This window comes from Diospyros lotus, chromosome 4 (assembly GCF_014633365.1).
Source record: "Diospyros lotus cultivar Yz01 chromosome 4, ASM1463336v1, whole genome shotgun sequence".
Taxonomy (NCBI): Eukaryota; Viridiplantae; Streptophyta; class Magnoliopsida; order Ericales; family Ebenaceae; genus Diospyros; species Diospyros lotus.
In genome coordinates, this window is record NC_068341.1 from 25,687,847 (window position 1) to 25,703,206 (window position 15,360).

At 36.0% G+C, this 15,360-nt stretch overlaps 1 protein-coding gene across 3 annotated transcripts in view; it reads right to left on the minus strand.

Moving 5' to 3' along the window:
• The window catches only part of LOC127799483 (ras-related protein RABC1), a 33,712-nt gene extending 25,291 nt beyond the window's left edge, over positions 1-8,421 (minus strand). The window contains exons 1-4 of one of the 3 annotated variants that reach the window (XM_052333551.1): positions 8,316-8,421; positions 8,155-8,194; positions 7,868-8,067; positions 7,152-7,220 (exon numbers count right to left, since the gene is read on the minus strand). In XM_052333551.1, the coding sequence (XP_052189511.1) occupies positions 7,152-7,220; positions 7,868-8,003 (205 nt within the window). In that variant the 5' untranslated portion in view covers positions 8,004-8,067; positions 8,155-8,194; positions 8,316-8,421. Of the gene's footprint in view, positions 1-7,151; positions 7,221-7,867; positions 8,068-8,154 lie in introns of all 3 variants that reach the window. The other 2 variants (XM_052333553.1, XM_052333550.1) reach the window with 2 other exon arrangements.
• Positions 8,422-15,360: the final 6,939 nt, after the last annotated feature.

Here is a 15,360-nt window from a genome sequence, read left to right on the forward strand (position 1 = left end):
GGAGTCTTTTGAGTGCATGGCCTCTTCAAAAGTGAGAGGCTCATCACCAGCTTCTTCCATTGCACTTGAAAGTGCATAGGAAACCAGATCCGAATATCCATACCTAACTGGAGGCCTTACGGTTCTTCTTTGCCTATCTCTTGCAACATTATACCTCTCATGGTCTAGCTCACTTTCTATGCTAGATGGCTCTTCAATCTCTCTACTATAGTCTGAATCCTGTCCTAGAGAACTGTCTGGAGAGTCCCCTGGCATCTCTTCTTCTAGATTTAAATTCATCGGGTTATCTAAGACATTTTCTGAAGTTTCTAACTGCTGTTCAACTTCCACAGCTTTAGATTTCCCTTCATTTCCCTTAGATATATCTAAGTTTATGTCTTTTATAGTGGAATTTTCATCAAAAGTTACATCCCTAGATACTATTGTATTAGGAATTCCTGATTCTAGACTCCACAATTTGTACCCTTTTACACCAGAAGGATACCCTATGAATATACATCTTTTAGCCCTTGGTTCAAGCTTCCCTTGCTTAACATGGACATATGCTAAACATCCAAACACTCTTAAGTGATCTACACTAGGTTTATGTCCAGTCCACATTTCATATGGAGTCTTAAAACCTATAGCAGCTGAGGGGGATAGGTTTATTACATAGGCTGCTGTGTTTACAGCTTCTCCCCAAAAAGATTTGGGTAACTTAGCATGAAAAATCATGCATCTAACCCTTTCTAGCAAGGTCCTATTCATCCTCTCAGCAAGACCATTTTGCTTTGGATTTCCAAGGACTGTCAAATGTCTTAGGATCCCATTTTCTTTACATAGATGAGAGAATTCTTTGTTACAAAATTCCAAACCATTATCAGGTCCTAATGATTTTAATTTTGCTACCTTTTTGGTTTTCTATCATGGTTTTCCAGCTTTTAAAGGCTTCAAAAGTGTGGTCTTTTGTCTTAAGAACATACACCCAAACCATCCTAGAAAAATCATCTATTATTGATAGAAAATATCTAGCCCCACCATGAGTTAATGTTTGGGCAGGACCCCACAAATCAGAATGAATATAGTCTAAAGGTGCTTTAGATGAATGTATGGCAATTTTGGAGAATTTTACCATGGTTGATTTCCCAAATATGCATGACTCACATTTATCTAAAACTATAAGATTCCCTAGTATCCCTTGCTTAGATAGTTCCCTAAGGCCTTGCTCGCTAATGTGGACTATCCCGTAATGCCAAAGCCTTGTCTTATCAAAGGCTTTTAATTCAGTGGCAGAAACTTCTCCACATACTGTGGAGGCTTGCAGAACATAAATGCCATTATTTAGGACTGCTCTCATACTTATTAGAGATCCTCTAGATACCCTTAGGACTCCACCATCTCCTCTATAGGAGTAGCCATTCCTATCTAACTCTCCAAGAGAAATTAGGTTTCTTTTCAGTTCTGGAACATATCTTACAGAATTTAATGTTTTGATAGAATCATCATGCAGTTTGATCTTTATATCTCCTATACCTTTAATCCTACATTCATGATTATTTCCTAACAACACCTTACCTCCTTCTATTTCTTTAAAATTCAAGAACCATTGCTTATGGGGTAACATGTGGAAAGAGCACCCGGAATCCAATACCCATACAGATTTATCTGTATTTCCAGATATTACAAGTGCATCAGCACTATCATAGTCATATTCACAAATAGATGAGGAATTTTCAGTCTTAGGTTTATCTAGAAAATCCTTCTTTTTCTTAGGACAATTTCTCTTAATATGCCCTTCCTCATGGCAGTTATAACATTTTATAGTTTTCCTACCATCCTTGGATTTAGACCTAGATCTTCCCTTTTACTTAGAATCCTTTTTATTGGATCTAGATCTGACTCTTAAGACATCCCCAGCTGTGCTCTTCCCATCTACCCTATGTTGCAATTCCTTTGAATTTAATGGCCCTATTACATCATCTAGGGTTAGGGTATCCCTGCCATGCTTTAATATATCTACAAAAGTCTCATATGATTTTGGAAGAGAGTGCAACAAGACTAATGCCTTGTCCTCATCATCATATTTTACTTCTATATTTTCCAGATCTAGGCACAGCTTATTAAAACTGTCAATATGATCTTGAAGCTTCTGTCCTTCATTCATTTTAAAAGTAAAAAACTTAGCCTTTAAATACAATCGACTTGATAGGGTCTTGGTCATATAAAGGCTTTCTACCTTAAGCCAAATCTCAGCTGCATTTTTCATCTTTGATACTTCTCGCAACACCTTATCCCCTAGACTCAATATCAAGGTATTATAGGCTTTCTTGACAATCTCCTTTTTCTGTTCATCCGAGAATGATTTAGGCATTTTTGATTCACCGTCTAAGGCTTCTTCTAATCCTAAGTTCCCTAGTAAAGCTCTCATTTTCCTTTTCCAGAGGCCAAAATCATTCTGGCCATCAAACTTTTCAATGTCATATCTAGTGGCTGCCATTCTTGACACTATTCCTATGACAGAAACTTTAAACAATGAGAATCTTGAGCTTTCTTGATCCTATAGACTGGCTCTAATACCAAGTTGTTAACTTAGGAGCACTTAGAGTTAGATTTCTTGGACGAAATTCTCAACCTCACCCTTGTGCACACACTCGGATTTTAATGATAGCAGAGACAAAATGAATGACAATGAAAACAGAATGTAAATGATAGAAAATAAAACCAAACCACAAGAAGAACACAAGCAGTTTATCCTGGTTCGGATTGCCCTTAGGACAACCCTACATCCAGCCTCTTAAAGCCTCCTGATAGCAGCCTCTTTAATTCAGAATGGTACCAATACAATCTCGCCTCACGATTACAAGTCTCTTCAAGATTACAAAGACTATTTCTTGAACACACAGCCTTTCCTCTCCAGAACTTCCTCGTGAGAAAATGCACAACATTACATAAGCCTAGACCCCTGCCCTATTTATAGAATAATAGGCGATTATCTCTAAGGCTTGAAATAGGATTAGACATTCCCGATTTTACCCTCAAACTTAAAACTAATTACAAAGCTAAGTAACCGCCTGACTAAACCCATTAAACCAACTCATATGACTGCTTTAAAAACTTGGATCTACTTGAGACAACATTCTAACAGGAACAATAAGCATGGGCAGTTTCATTCATTTGGGTAAAAGTGTATTGAGACACTATATGTATGTGTCTCATAGTTCACGAAATGTCCAAGATGTGGAACATAGTATTGCGACATGGTACACCCCTTTGCCCAAAACCCAATATCCATGGGGGGAGGGGGGAGGGGGTTATGGTACATTTAATGCTATTCCATTAAATAATTTTTATAAAAGTTATCCCTATTAATATATGAGATTTATTAGTAAAAATATGACACATGTTTATATTCATTTACTTTTTTACATACAACTATAATTTTTTAGTTTTGGAGTTAGTTCTTTTAAAAACAAATTAACTCTATGCCATCACTTTTAAGTGGAAAAAAATATATATTAATAATAGTCAAGAAAAATATATTAATACAAATATGAGGAGTTAAAAGGATACAAATACAATTACTGAACCAGCAAAAGGGTCAATGTTGTATTGTTAAGTCTCAATGATATATCTAGAACTTTCCACACGCAACTATATATTTTATTATTTAATTTCTTTTCAAATTTGTCCAGTTGATCAACAGATCAACCCTTTCTAGGCAAACTAGAACCTCTTCCATTCTCTTTAATCTAGGTCTCCAATCTAGGAAAACTTAAACACATTTCATGGCATTCCAAGATACCAACACACCACTCCAATGCACATGAATTGGATTGTGGTTCCCAAGGGATAGGGGCAAACCTTCATTTTGTAAGAGGACCACCTCATCACACATCTTTAGATTGCATGTCTCAACTAGGCATAAGATAGAAAGCACAATAGTAATAAATTGTGGACAACCCATTTGTGGTGGATTGTTAGCTTGAGCATAAAGTAGCTACAAAACTATAGCGTATAGAATCAAAAGCCAAAATGTACCTTCAAGGCCAACCACAGGTCAAAGTTAAGATAAAATGAGGTCTGTGACCCAACAAGTATGCCAGAGGGGGAGAGTGTATCACATGATCCACAATGGTAGAACATTTAACCTTTTAGATATTTTTACTTTGTCTCATAGGCCACAAACTAAATTTCGGTTCACACTTTTGGGTGAAAGGACATTACGCTTATGGTACTACACAAAGTGGTATACAACCAATCCAATTCTACTATGGTGAGATGTTGAACAAGATGGTACATTGTCAAGGATCTAGCCTTTGACCTAGGGTTTTGAGTGGAAATTGGGGGAGAGAGAGAAGAGGGGGGGGGAAGAGAGGATAAAAAGGGACAAAGAATTCAGAAGAACAGAAAGGGTAAGATCAGAAGAATAGAGAAATCGAGAAAGAATAGGGAGAAATCAAAAAGAAATTCAAAAGAGAATTGAGAGAGAAAATACTTGAATTCTGATATCATTCAACCATATTTTCGAAACTGTGGCATAGCTTTATATATAAAGCTATCTAGCAGTTATTTACAGCTATATAGCGGTTACCACTTCCACCTACACTACTCCCAACTTCTTCTAATTCATAATTGTAAGAAATAACCACAATTGCATTAAACTACAGTTACTAATATATCCTTGGGGTCGTGACAATTTCTCTTCCTTGAAAGATTTCTTGTCCCCAAGAAATCCAGTAACTGGACCAATATTTTGTTACCCAATCCCTGCTTTCACTATCTAATTCATCCATCTTAGATTGTTCCTTTGCCATCTCTTTTTCCTTCTTTTCTTTTTCCTCTCTTTCTTTCTCCTTCTTGGCTTTTTCCTTGGCAAAGCTCTCCTCTCCATTTGTACAATATTGATAATCTTCTTGTGCTGCCTGTGCTGTTTAGCTACTTCTTCCTCTTCATGTCTTATTTCAGTCTGAAGAAACTTCAAACTTTCATCTAGGATAGTAGGTTCTACAATGACTGAAACTTGACCTCCATATCTAGATTCAGACCAATTGTAGTGATTTTCTAGAGTCCAAAGCTCCAAAATTCCTAGTCTTAGGACCTTATCAACCTTATGATCAATTTCCTTGGAGCCAATATAAGATTGTTCTAGTCCAAAATGCCCAATCAGAACTTCTTTGATTGCAAGTGGAGAATCAAAAACTTGATCCAACCTAGGATATATGCCAAAGGCATACATCTCATCAGATGCATGAGAGATCTCTTCATTGCGACTTTCATCTTTGACATGATTTATAGCTGGATTATTTAATGAATCAATATTTTTTTTCCAATTCAAATTGTTCCTCAATTTCTTGTAAGTCAAAAATCTGAGGAAGGACTCCAACACCAATTTCCTTGCAGATGAATGATCTTTCAGTCAGAATTACCTAATCTAGCGTAGGTAATTCATCAGCTTCTTGCAAATTGGAAGCATTAGGTAGGATTTCAGCACCTACTCGAATCAGTTCCATAGTGAAACTTGAAAGAAATTCCACTATTAGACTGACCTATAACCTCTTTGAAATTATAATCATTAAGTCATCCAACTTTTGATGAATTCTTCCTTGATTCCTTTCTCCATTGCTCGCTTCTAAAACTGGCTCCAATAATTGCCTGAATTTGCCTCTGAAACTACTTTTGGAATCACCTAGATCTATAGCCGTAAATTGACTGCTCGAATACCAAATGTTAGGGATATAGCCTTGACCTAGGGTTTTGAGTGGAAATTGGTAGAAATCGAGAGAGAGAGAGAGAGAGAGAGAATTCAGAAGAACAAAGAGGGTAAGATTGGAAGAATAGAGAAAGAGTGAAAGAATAGGGAGAAATTAGAGAGAATTTCAAAAGAGAATTGAGAGAGAAAAGACTTGAATTCTGATATCATTCAACCATATTCTCGAAACTATGGCATAGCTTTATATATAAGGCTATCCAACAGTTATTTACTGCTTTATAGCGGTTACCACTTCCACTTCCACTACTCTAATTTATAACTATAAGAAATAACTACAATTGCATTAAACTACAATTATCAATATATCCTTGCCATCATGACATACATTTAAGACTAATCATGACTCACGAGAAAAAACTATAACTATGTAATATTTGTGACTTGACAGGGACATTCAAGCCTAGCATAGAGAGTTTGTTCCCCACAAGAAAAGCACTAGGGAAGTCTTTGATTTTAGCTTTCTTGTAGTTCCTTTTTTTTTCTAGCCATTGCCCTGCATGGTAATATCTCATTTGAAATTCCACGTGAGGTGGGATTACCTAAATCCATGGCTTAGTCAATCCCACCGCCCCCATGGGTTAAATTAATCCCACTTCACACTATGATCATTTTCCTTACACTATGGACCATTTTGCCCCTAACATAAAATCCCATCTCATCCATTTCTCCCTCCCACTCCTCTCTCTCTCCCTCTCTCCGAGAGCCATTTCTTCTATCCCCTCTCTCATCTTACCTTCGGTAGTCGACGACACCCATGGGTGTCGCCAATGACTCCCATCCTTCCTCTCCCATGGTGGATTGTCTACCATTGGAGTCAAAGCTCCCAGATCCAATTGCTTCTCTATGATTTCTTGATTAGGGAACATTGAATGAAAACACGATGATTGTGGTTTGATGTATTGGCTACTGAGGAGTTCTCACTGGACTTGTATTTACAATGTGGTGAAATTTTGAACAATTTTTTCTGTTAATCCTAACTAATTTACTGTTTAGAATTCTGGGTTTTGAAAAAAAAATGCAATTATGATGATTTAGTGCTCCCTTTTGATTTCTGGTTCTATGAATAGTGAAGGAGATGATTATCAGCCATGATCCATGGTGAACAGCTTCCACCAGACTCACTGGTGGCAGTAGGTTGATTTCGTGAATGGTAAAAATATAGCAATCAAAGTCCATCTATACCTCATTCAAAGTTTACTGTACCAAACATGGAATGGTTATACCTCCTTATGCCAAACATTCATAGGGATAATTTAATCCCATCACTATTTTATCACATCACTAACTAATCCAAATACCAAAGTTCCCAAAAGAGAACAAGAAACTAGAAGTGTTATTGCCTTCAACCATACACACTTCCAAGAGTAACAACCATGTGTATCTATATCACAAGTTTAATTACCTGTGTCCCAAATTGCAAGCTTCAACCTTTTTCCCCCAACAGACACATGTTTTACTTTAAAATCCACTCCTACACAACGAGAGAAATTAATTAGTTGAACCATGAAGACAAGAAAGAATCACAAACATAATTGACCTTAATAATATCTGCATATCTTCTACCATAAGCAAGTCTTTTAACATAGGTCCATAAAAACTAGAGACATTCTATCTTTGCACATAACATCAATGACACAGTTCCTTAAAACATTGAAGACTACACTTTACAGAATAGGACATGACTGCTCATTTTTAATTGCATGAAACCAAATTTACGTATTTTGTAGTTCTAATGAATTCAGGCATTGCATTAAAAGTAGAAAATTAAATTCTTTCTCACTGCAACCACACTTGCAATACACAACTCAATCCAGAGGACAAACACAAGAAACTGTAACCATGATAAATTTATACCGTGCAGACTCCCATTTCTGAAGCGAAATGAGAACAGCACAAGATAAGTTTATATGAAGCTACAAAACTCCTGAAAATAAATGAAAACGGAACACATCTTTCACTTGATTTACACCCCATGAATTTCCAACATGATTCTGAAAGTTCATCTCTGAACACAACCAATAGACGAAATTGCAAACAAAAAGAAAAGCAAACAGACAGAACAAAGACTAAAGGCCAATTACGATTTGTGCATTAACAAGCACAAGTGCAGGGTTTTACCAATAGTAGGAGAGAGATCTTCAAACGTATCGGAAGTGAAACTCAGAAGGAGACTGCTCTTCCCAACACCAGAGTCCCCAATCAACAACAACTTGAACAAGTAATCGAACTCCGGCTGGCTCGACGTTGCGTCCATTTCTCAACAACTCAAATGCAAATTCAAATTCCCCAACGATCACCGATGGTTAAATCCCGAAACCCTAGAAATCAGCCGATCACAATTGATCTCAAAACTCCACAAAATCAAGCACGCAACGAAAACAGCGCGAGAGAAATAGAGAGAGTACGCTGAGAATCAGATGCGATGTGGATGATTCAGATCTGCAACTGCGAAGGATTTGGGGAAGAGTGAAAAAGTTGAGAATCGGAAAGTGCATATATATTAAATGGGTGAAAAACTAAATTTGAATTAATTGACTTTGAGAGGAAATGGAAACGGTGGTGGTGCCTGGAGAGGTTGCCGAAAGGCGAAGAAAGCTCTGCAAGGTCCTCTTGAAATGGCGCTGTTCATATCATCACATGGTGACAAGCTGGTTTTCTTTTATATATGATGCTAATGTCCAATAACTGATTGTCGTAGGCTAAGGACGCATCTAGCCCCTTCCAACTTTACCTGTTTAATTATTAGAAAATGTTATTGGTACATCCATTTTATACATCTTGAACTATAAAATAGGGTATTATGACAAAAAATCCCTCATGAGGCGCATAGAAGCGCGTGAGGCTCATGAAGAGGCGCAGGGTATTTTGGTCATAATACCCCTTGTGTAGCTCAAGATGTATAAAAATGGTATACATGTAGCATGATCCTTAATTATTTTAGAATCATGTTATTTGTACAGAATAAATATTATAGAAATTTTATAGAACAATCAAAATATCTATTTTGCCCCTGTAATTAATTACCCAAATGCCCAATTACATCTCTCTGTCTCTGTCTCTCTGTCTCTCTCTCTCTGTCTCTCTCTCTCCCACTCACACCATCGGCCCTAACGACAGCGACAGCGGCGAGGCGACACGATGAGGCGATGGGGCGAGGTGGTGGAAGTTGCAGCGGCGAGGCAAAGCGACTGAGGCGAGGCGATGGCGACGGCGACGCGAGGCAAAGCGAGGCGGCGGCGAGGATCAAAATATCGCGATATATCATCCCTATAAGCATTCTGTAAAAATCCTTCTGTACAAATAGCATTTTTCATTATTTTATCCCCTAAACTTAAGGGAAGACCATTAGCCCCTCAACTTTCACTTTTGAATTTATTAGACACTTGAGTCAGTGTGTAAGTTACACACACAATTGAGGTACGTGCAACACCGTCATCTTTTTCTTTCTCCTTCCCACTCTTTCTCATCACGAGCAACTTTTCTCCTTCAACGTGACCTCTTGTCTTCTTCACCATCGGCTGACCCTAGTCTATTTTTTCTCGTACACCAACCAACCCATGGTCTTGCCTTCCTCTATCGGTGGTCACTAGTTGTGTGGGAGGCGATAGGTCAGGCAATAACTCGCCTTCCTTATGCTGGTGGTCAATGACGGCGTCAATTAGGGTCAATAAACCATCGATAGTAGTAGATAAGCATGGGTGGGCAGATCTGGGGTAATAGAATAGGAGGCGAGCGATCAATCAGTCACTCACCCCTTTTGTGCTGGTGGCTGGTGACAACATCGATTGGGGTCGGGGGGGGGCAATTGTGAAAACCCAACCTTCCAGGTCATCCTAGTACGGATCAGTGCTTACCCTCAAATAATAAGCACATCATCGCCTATTTATGCCCAGAATCCCATCCTAGCCAGTCGATGTGGGATTCTCCAAGATTACTCCCCAGGTAAACTCCTGATTCCACCCTTCTTTCAGACACGTGCATCCCCACACATGTTGGCCTCGCCATCCGGTAACAAGAGGGTCAACTCTAATACCAAACTATGAAGACCCAACCTCCCAAGTCATCCTAGTATGGATCAATGCTCACCCTCACAAGATAAGGCACCCCACCACCTATCTATCTATGCTTATAATCCCCTCCTAGCCAGTTGATGTGGGATTCTCCAAGGTTACTCCCTGAGTAAACTCCCAATTTCACCATCTTTTCAGACACGTGCATCTTCGCACATGCTAACCCCACTATCTGGTAACAAGAATGTCGGTTCTAATACCAAATTGTGAATACCCAACCTCTCAAGTCATCCTAGTATAGATCAGTGCTCACTATCACAGGATAAGCACCCCACCTGCCTATTTATGCCCATAATCCCCTCCTGCCCAGTCGATGTGGGATTGTCCAAGGTTAATCCCCAAGTAAACTCTCAAATTTGAGACAAAAAAATATGTTTGAAAATTCCGTCTTAAAATTTGTCTCAAATTTGAAACGAAAAAATTTATTTCGAAATCCATCTTAAATATGAGACGAAAAAAATCTGTCTTAAATTTCGGACTCAAAATCCGTTTGAAATCTTTCTCAAAATCCGTCTCAAATTAAAGACGCAAAATTATCTGTCTTTAAATCTCTCTCAAAATTCATCTCTAAAACCTTCTCAAATTAGAGACGAAAAACATTCATCCCAAAATTAGTGACAGTCATTTTTCTGACGACCCAAAATCCATCTCAAATGACATATTTCCCTTTCTTGTAGTGAAATTATATCTTGTGTCAATATATTTGGTCTTCAAATGATATTTAGGATCCCTAGTGAATGGTGTTGAGTAGCATGATCTAGATGTTTTGATGATGATTGCATTCATGCCAAAACTTTAACGTTATTAAGTTTTGTATTCTTATTTAGAATAGTACTTAATGATATGTTAAGTCTATCTTGATAGATTATATATTTTGATAGAATATATGTTGAAGATGCCTCGGTCAAGGAACCTATATAGGTTTATCTATTACCTATGATTGTTCCTATATGTGTTATGTTTGCTCTAGCCATATTTTTTATTGATATGTTTGTTTATGCCTCTCTTCGTGGTGATCTTAAAGATGTTGCATGAGTGTTTTGTGAATACTCGTGATATTTTATATGTAAAGTGTCGTATGTGGCAACATTACTCAAGCTTTAGAGTGATATATTCTATCGATGTCTAATGCTTAAGTGTTAAACATCAAGTCAACATTATGTCTTTTGAGTAAAAGATTATATACTCAAGTGTGGGTACTTGAGTCTTGTTTGATAAAATTTAAGTTGTCTTATTCTTTAGAATATACACTACAACAAATTTTGGTTTTCTCTACGAAATTTTTCGTAATTAAAAATTCAATTTTCGTAGCAAAAACCAATCAGCTACGAAATTTTATTTGTAACGTGAATCGTAGCCAAAGCCTCATAGCTAAGAGTATTTAGTTACGATTTAAGATTTTGTAGAGAATAATACACTTTTCGCTATAGTCAGGTAAACGTAGAAAAAGTATTGGTTTTATACTACTACATGTATCGTAGCTAATTATATCAATTTTCATATGTGATGATGTTGATTTTCGTAGTTAATGATGTTAATTTTCATAGCAAATAACATAGCTTTTACTACGAATGTCAAATCGTAGAGAAAACACTTATTTTTAACTACAACAAATCGTAGCTAATCGTACCAATTTTTGTAGCAAATTGATTTTCATATACCAATTTTCGTAATAAGTTTTCGTAGCAAATTAATTTTTACATACTAATTTTGTAGCAAATTGATACTCACATACTAATTTTCGTAGCAAATTAATTTTCTCTACCAATATTTTTCTAATCAAAAGTTAAATTTTCATAGTTAATTCTATATACAACTAATAAACTACTACGATATTACTAAATTTAATTTCATAGCAAGAAAAAAAAATCCCTTTTTTTGGAATAATATTTTTCTCTAAACCTACACCAACCCTTATAATTTAGATGAAATTTAAAACACAATACATAACTTCAAAATCTTTCGATTAATCACATAAAATAAAATTAATGTCAGCCACACTCTTCAACTGTTTTGAAGGTGGCTAGTACATAAAACCAATAGATGTAATATTGATAGCAACATTAAATTCTAAAATGAAAATAGTTAAAAATTTGATACTATGAAAATTTATCTCCAAAGCATCTTTCTTTCTTGTTTTCTTCCTTTGTTGTTTACGCTTTTTTCCTCTACTACTTATGCATGGCAAAAACTTGGAAAACAAAAGTCAACACAAATCAAAGGAAGAGATAAATAAAATGCTTTTTGAACTCAACTCTTCGATGGAAAAAAAATGGTCGTGCATACGTACTAAGAGGATTACTCTAGTAATTCTAATAGAATTAAGATCCCAAAGCAAGAAACTTGAAAAATTTTAGTCCATAATATTTTAGAGCTATAGATTAGAAGTAAAAGCCAAAAATAACTTCATTTATGTTATTACTTGAACCAACAGTTTAGGCTATGGAGAGTTTCAAGTTCAATATGGTTAAGTAGCCTAAAAAGGGAGATGAAACAAAAAAGAAGAAGAAAGTAAAAACACAATCTGTGTTTAGAAATTCCAAAAACGAATAACACCATAAGTTTAGAAGTCCTAAATCTAGATCTCTTTTATATTACCTATATTTACCATATATATGTGTGTATATATATATTATAAAGTTCTACAAAAATTTTGGCAGAGTCTCCCCTATAAATTGGACTTAGCCTGTAACACCACTTCTCCTAGAACTACTCGAGAAGAGGTGCTACGGGGAAAATAAAATAAAACTAGCTGATAAACTGAAATCTGATACCATGACTGAACATCTCAATCAACTGGAATAAAAACTCCGAGTCAATACAGACTGAAAAGTACAAACTCTGTCTAAGGGACAATCCCTTAACTGAAATATAAAATAGATCTAAACTAGAAAAAAAAAACACTATAAAACTCAACAGACTCTCAGACATCTTTAATCTTGAACGGCTCCACGTACACACACTATTGAACACTGCTGTTAGCCCCAACATCTGATACTTCCCTGCTAGAACCTAGAAGGGTGAAGAGTACAAGGTGAGCTACAAAAGCTCAGCAAGTAATAAGCTAGAAAGAATACTGAAACTGAATCGAATAATATCGATAATGATAAATAACTGACTGAACTTGTAGGCCCACATAATCTGATAATACATACATGTCTAAACTAAAACCTGCATACATAAAAACTGTAAGCACATACTGTGGGCAATATGCCCCTAGCCTCTTGGTTACCACCAGGCGAGCAACTCATAAACTGAGCTGAAACTGAAACTGATGGGATCCCCGCAGACAAGCCGCCTAGCGCGCATAATGCAATGCAATGCTCACATAAATGCTAGTACACGATATGTAGTGCTCCATATAAAGTCATGCTCAACGCTCATACCAAAATGTATGCACATAATCTCACAAAATAATGCTGTTCATGTCATAATTAACTACTAAACATGGTATATGATTTTTACCAGCCATATTGAGATACAAAGATTCTGAAATTTCTGAGTATAGGCATGGCATATTGGATTTTGTCATATCTTGGCATAAAAATTCAATATTTGAATTATTGAATATTTATATTAAATTTAAGACTTGCATTAAGAATTTATTGGAAGCCATTCGGATGCCATATGATACTATTTGGATGATTGAGGAAGCATAAGGAAGCAATTCGAATGAAACAGCAGCCCATTCGAATGAAAAAATTGACTACAGCAAGCTCATTCGAATGGCAGAAACTCATTCGAATGACAGAGGCTCATTCGAATGATAGATGATATATAACAAAGGCTATTCGGATCTAATCAAGGACTCATTCGAATGACTCACAAATTCATTTGAATGAATTTTGACAACTTCCAACTTTTGAATTGGCAAAAAGTGACTCATTCGAATCCAACAATACCCTCATTCGAATGAATTAATGGGATACTCACGGGTCATTCGAATGACAAAGAGACTCATTCGAATGCTAGACTATACAAAGCAACAACTTATTCAAATCTTCAAGGGCTCATTCGAATGACAAGAAAACTCGTTCAAATGACAGTCTCAAAACTTCAAAAAAAACACATACGAATGATACGATAACACATGACTCATTCAAATGACAAAGGACTCATTCGAATGACTGATACATTATAAGGGAAAAACTTACGATAACACTGAAAACTCATTCGGATACCACTGAACTCATTCGAATGACAAAGAGGCTCATTCGAATGACTGGAAACTTATATGAAACGAAGCTTACGATAACAGAGACCATCTCTTGAATAAAAAACTTAGCATCACTACACCATTCCAAAAGAAATCTTGGGAGAACAATCCCAATTGATATAAAATAATATCAAGATGGATTAACTCAATCGCTTATGAAAGAAAATGCTATAAAGAATTATGCATTACTTAACATAACTCACTGGGTAATGATATACCGCATGAATATATATATATATATATACATGAACATACCATCTAATTAAATTGGGAACCCAAATCAAAGAGTCTTGGTATTCGGAGATCACTACTAACATGATTTGAAGATCATATGTAAAAGAATTGCTACAAGAATCATGCATAACTTCTTCATGCACTCACTGTTATACACACACATATATAGATATATATATATATTCGTGCACTGTCTGTAACAACTGAAACTCAACAAAAGAGTTACTGAAAACTGAGATTTAACATTGAATCATGATCCCGTAAGAATGTTTTACAGGGATAGATGCTTGCTCAATGAAGCCTTTGATATGCTAATCTAAACACACATATAGGAATATATAAAGTGGCTGATAAACTTAAACTGAGGATCAAAACGAGAGTCTTAAAAATTCTGAAATCGAACTATCATGATCCTGTAATGAAAGGGATTACAGGAAGAATACTTGCCTTTCAATCTCTCTGATTGGATCAACGAAGCTTGCAAACTATCTTTTACTAGACATTGATGCTGCTCCCAGACTTCTCGATTCTTCATGGCGTGAAGAAACTAAAGCTAATGGGCTATATATAGGTATAAAACCCTAGATCTCACTCCTTTTATAATTTGGATTTCCTCCTAATATAACTAGGAGACTTTAAACCAAAACCATCTCACTCATGGATTATCCCAATCCCTTAATCATAATAATTCTAATTCTTAATCAAAATAATTATAATTAATTATTTCAATTCTAATAACAACTTCTTAAATGACCAACATGTCCTTGGATTTAATTTCCACCAATTAAATGCCATTAAATACTATTATCTCAATTAAAAATCACTACTTTGCCGCCTTGGCAAATTCTTTAACTCTAAAATTAAAAAGAAATAAATGCTATTCTTTTCCTTCAAAATCTCTAAATTGCCACATTAAATAATTAATTGGTAAAATTACTTAATCAAATACTTCAACAATTAATTAAATCATTCTTGAACAAATACTGGGCCCTCTAACGAGTCGTTACATAGCCAACTTGTAGAGGGACACCACATCCATAACACAACTAAAAACACCTAATCACATTCATCCAACACCTCAACTACTACCA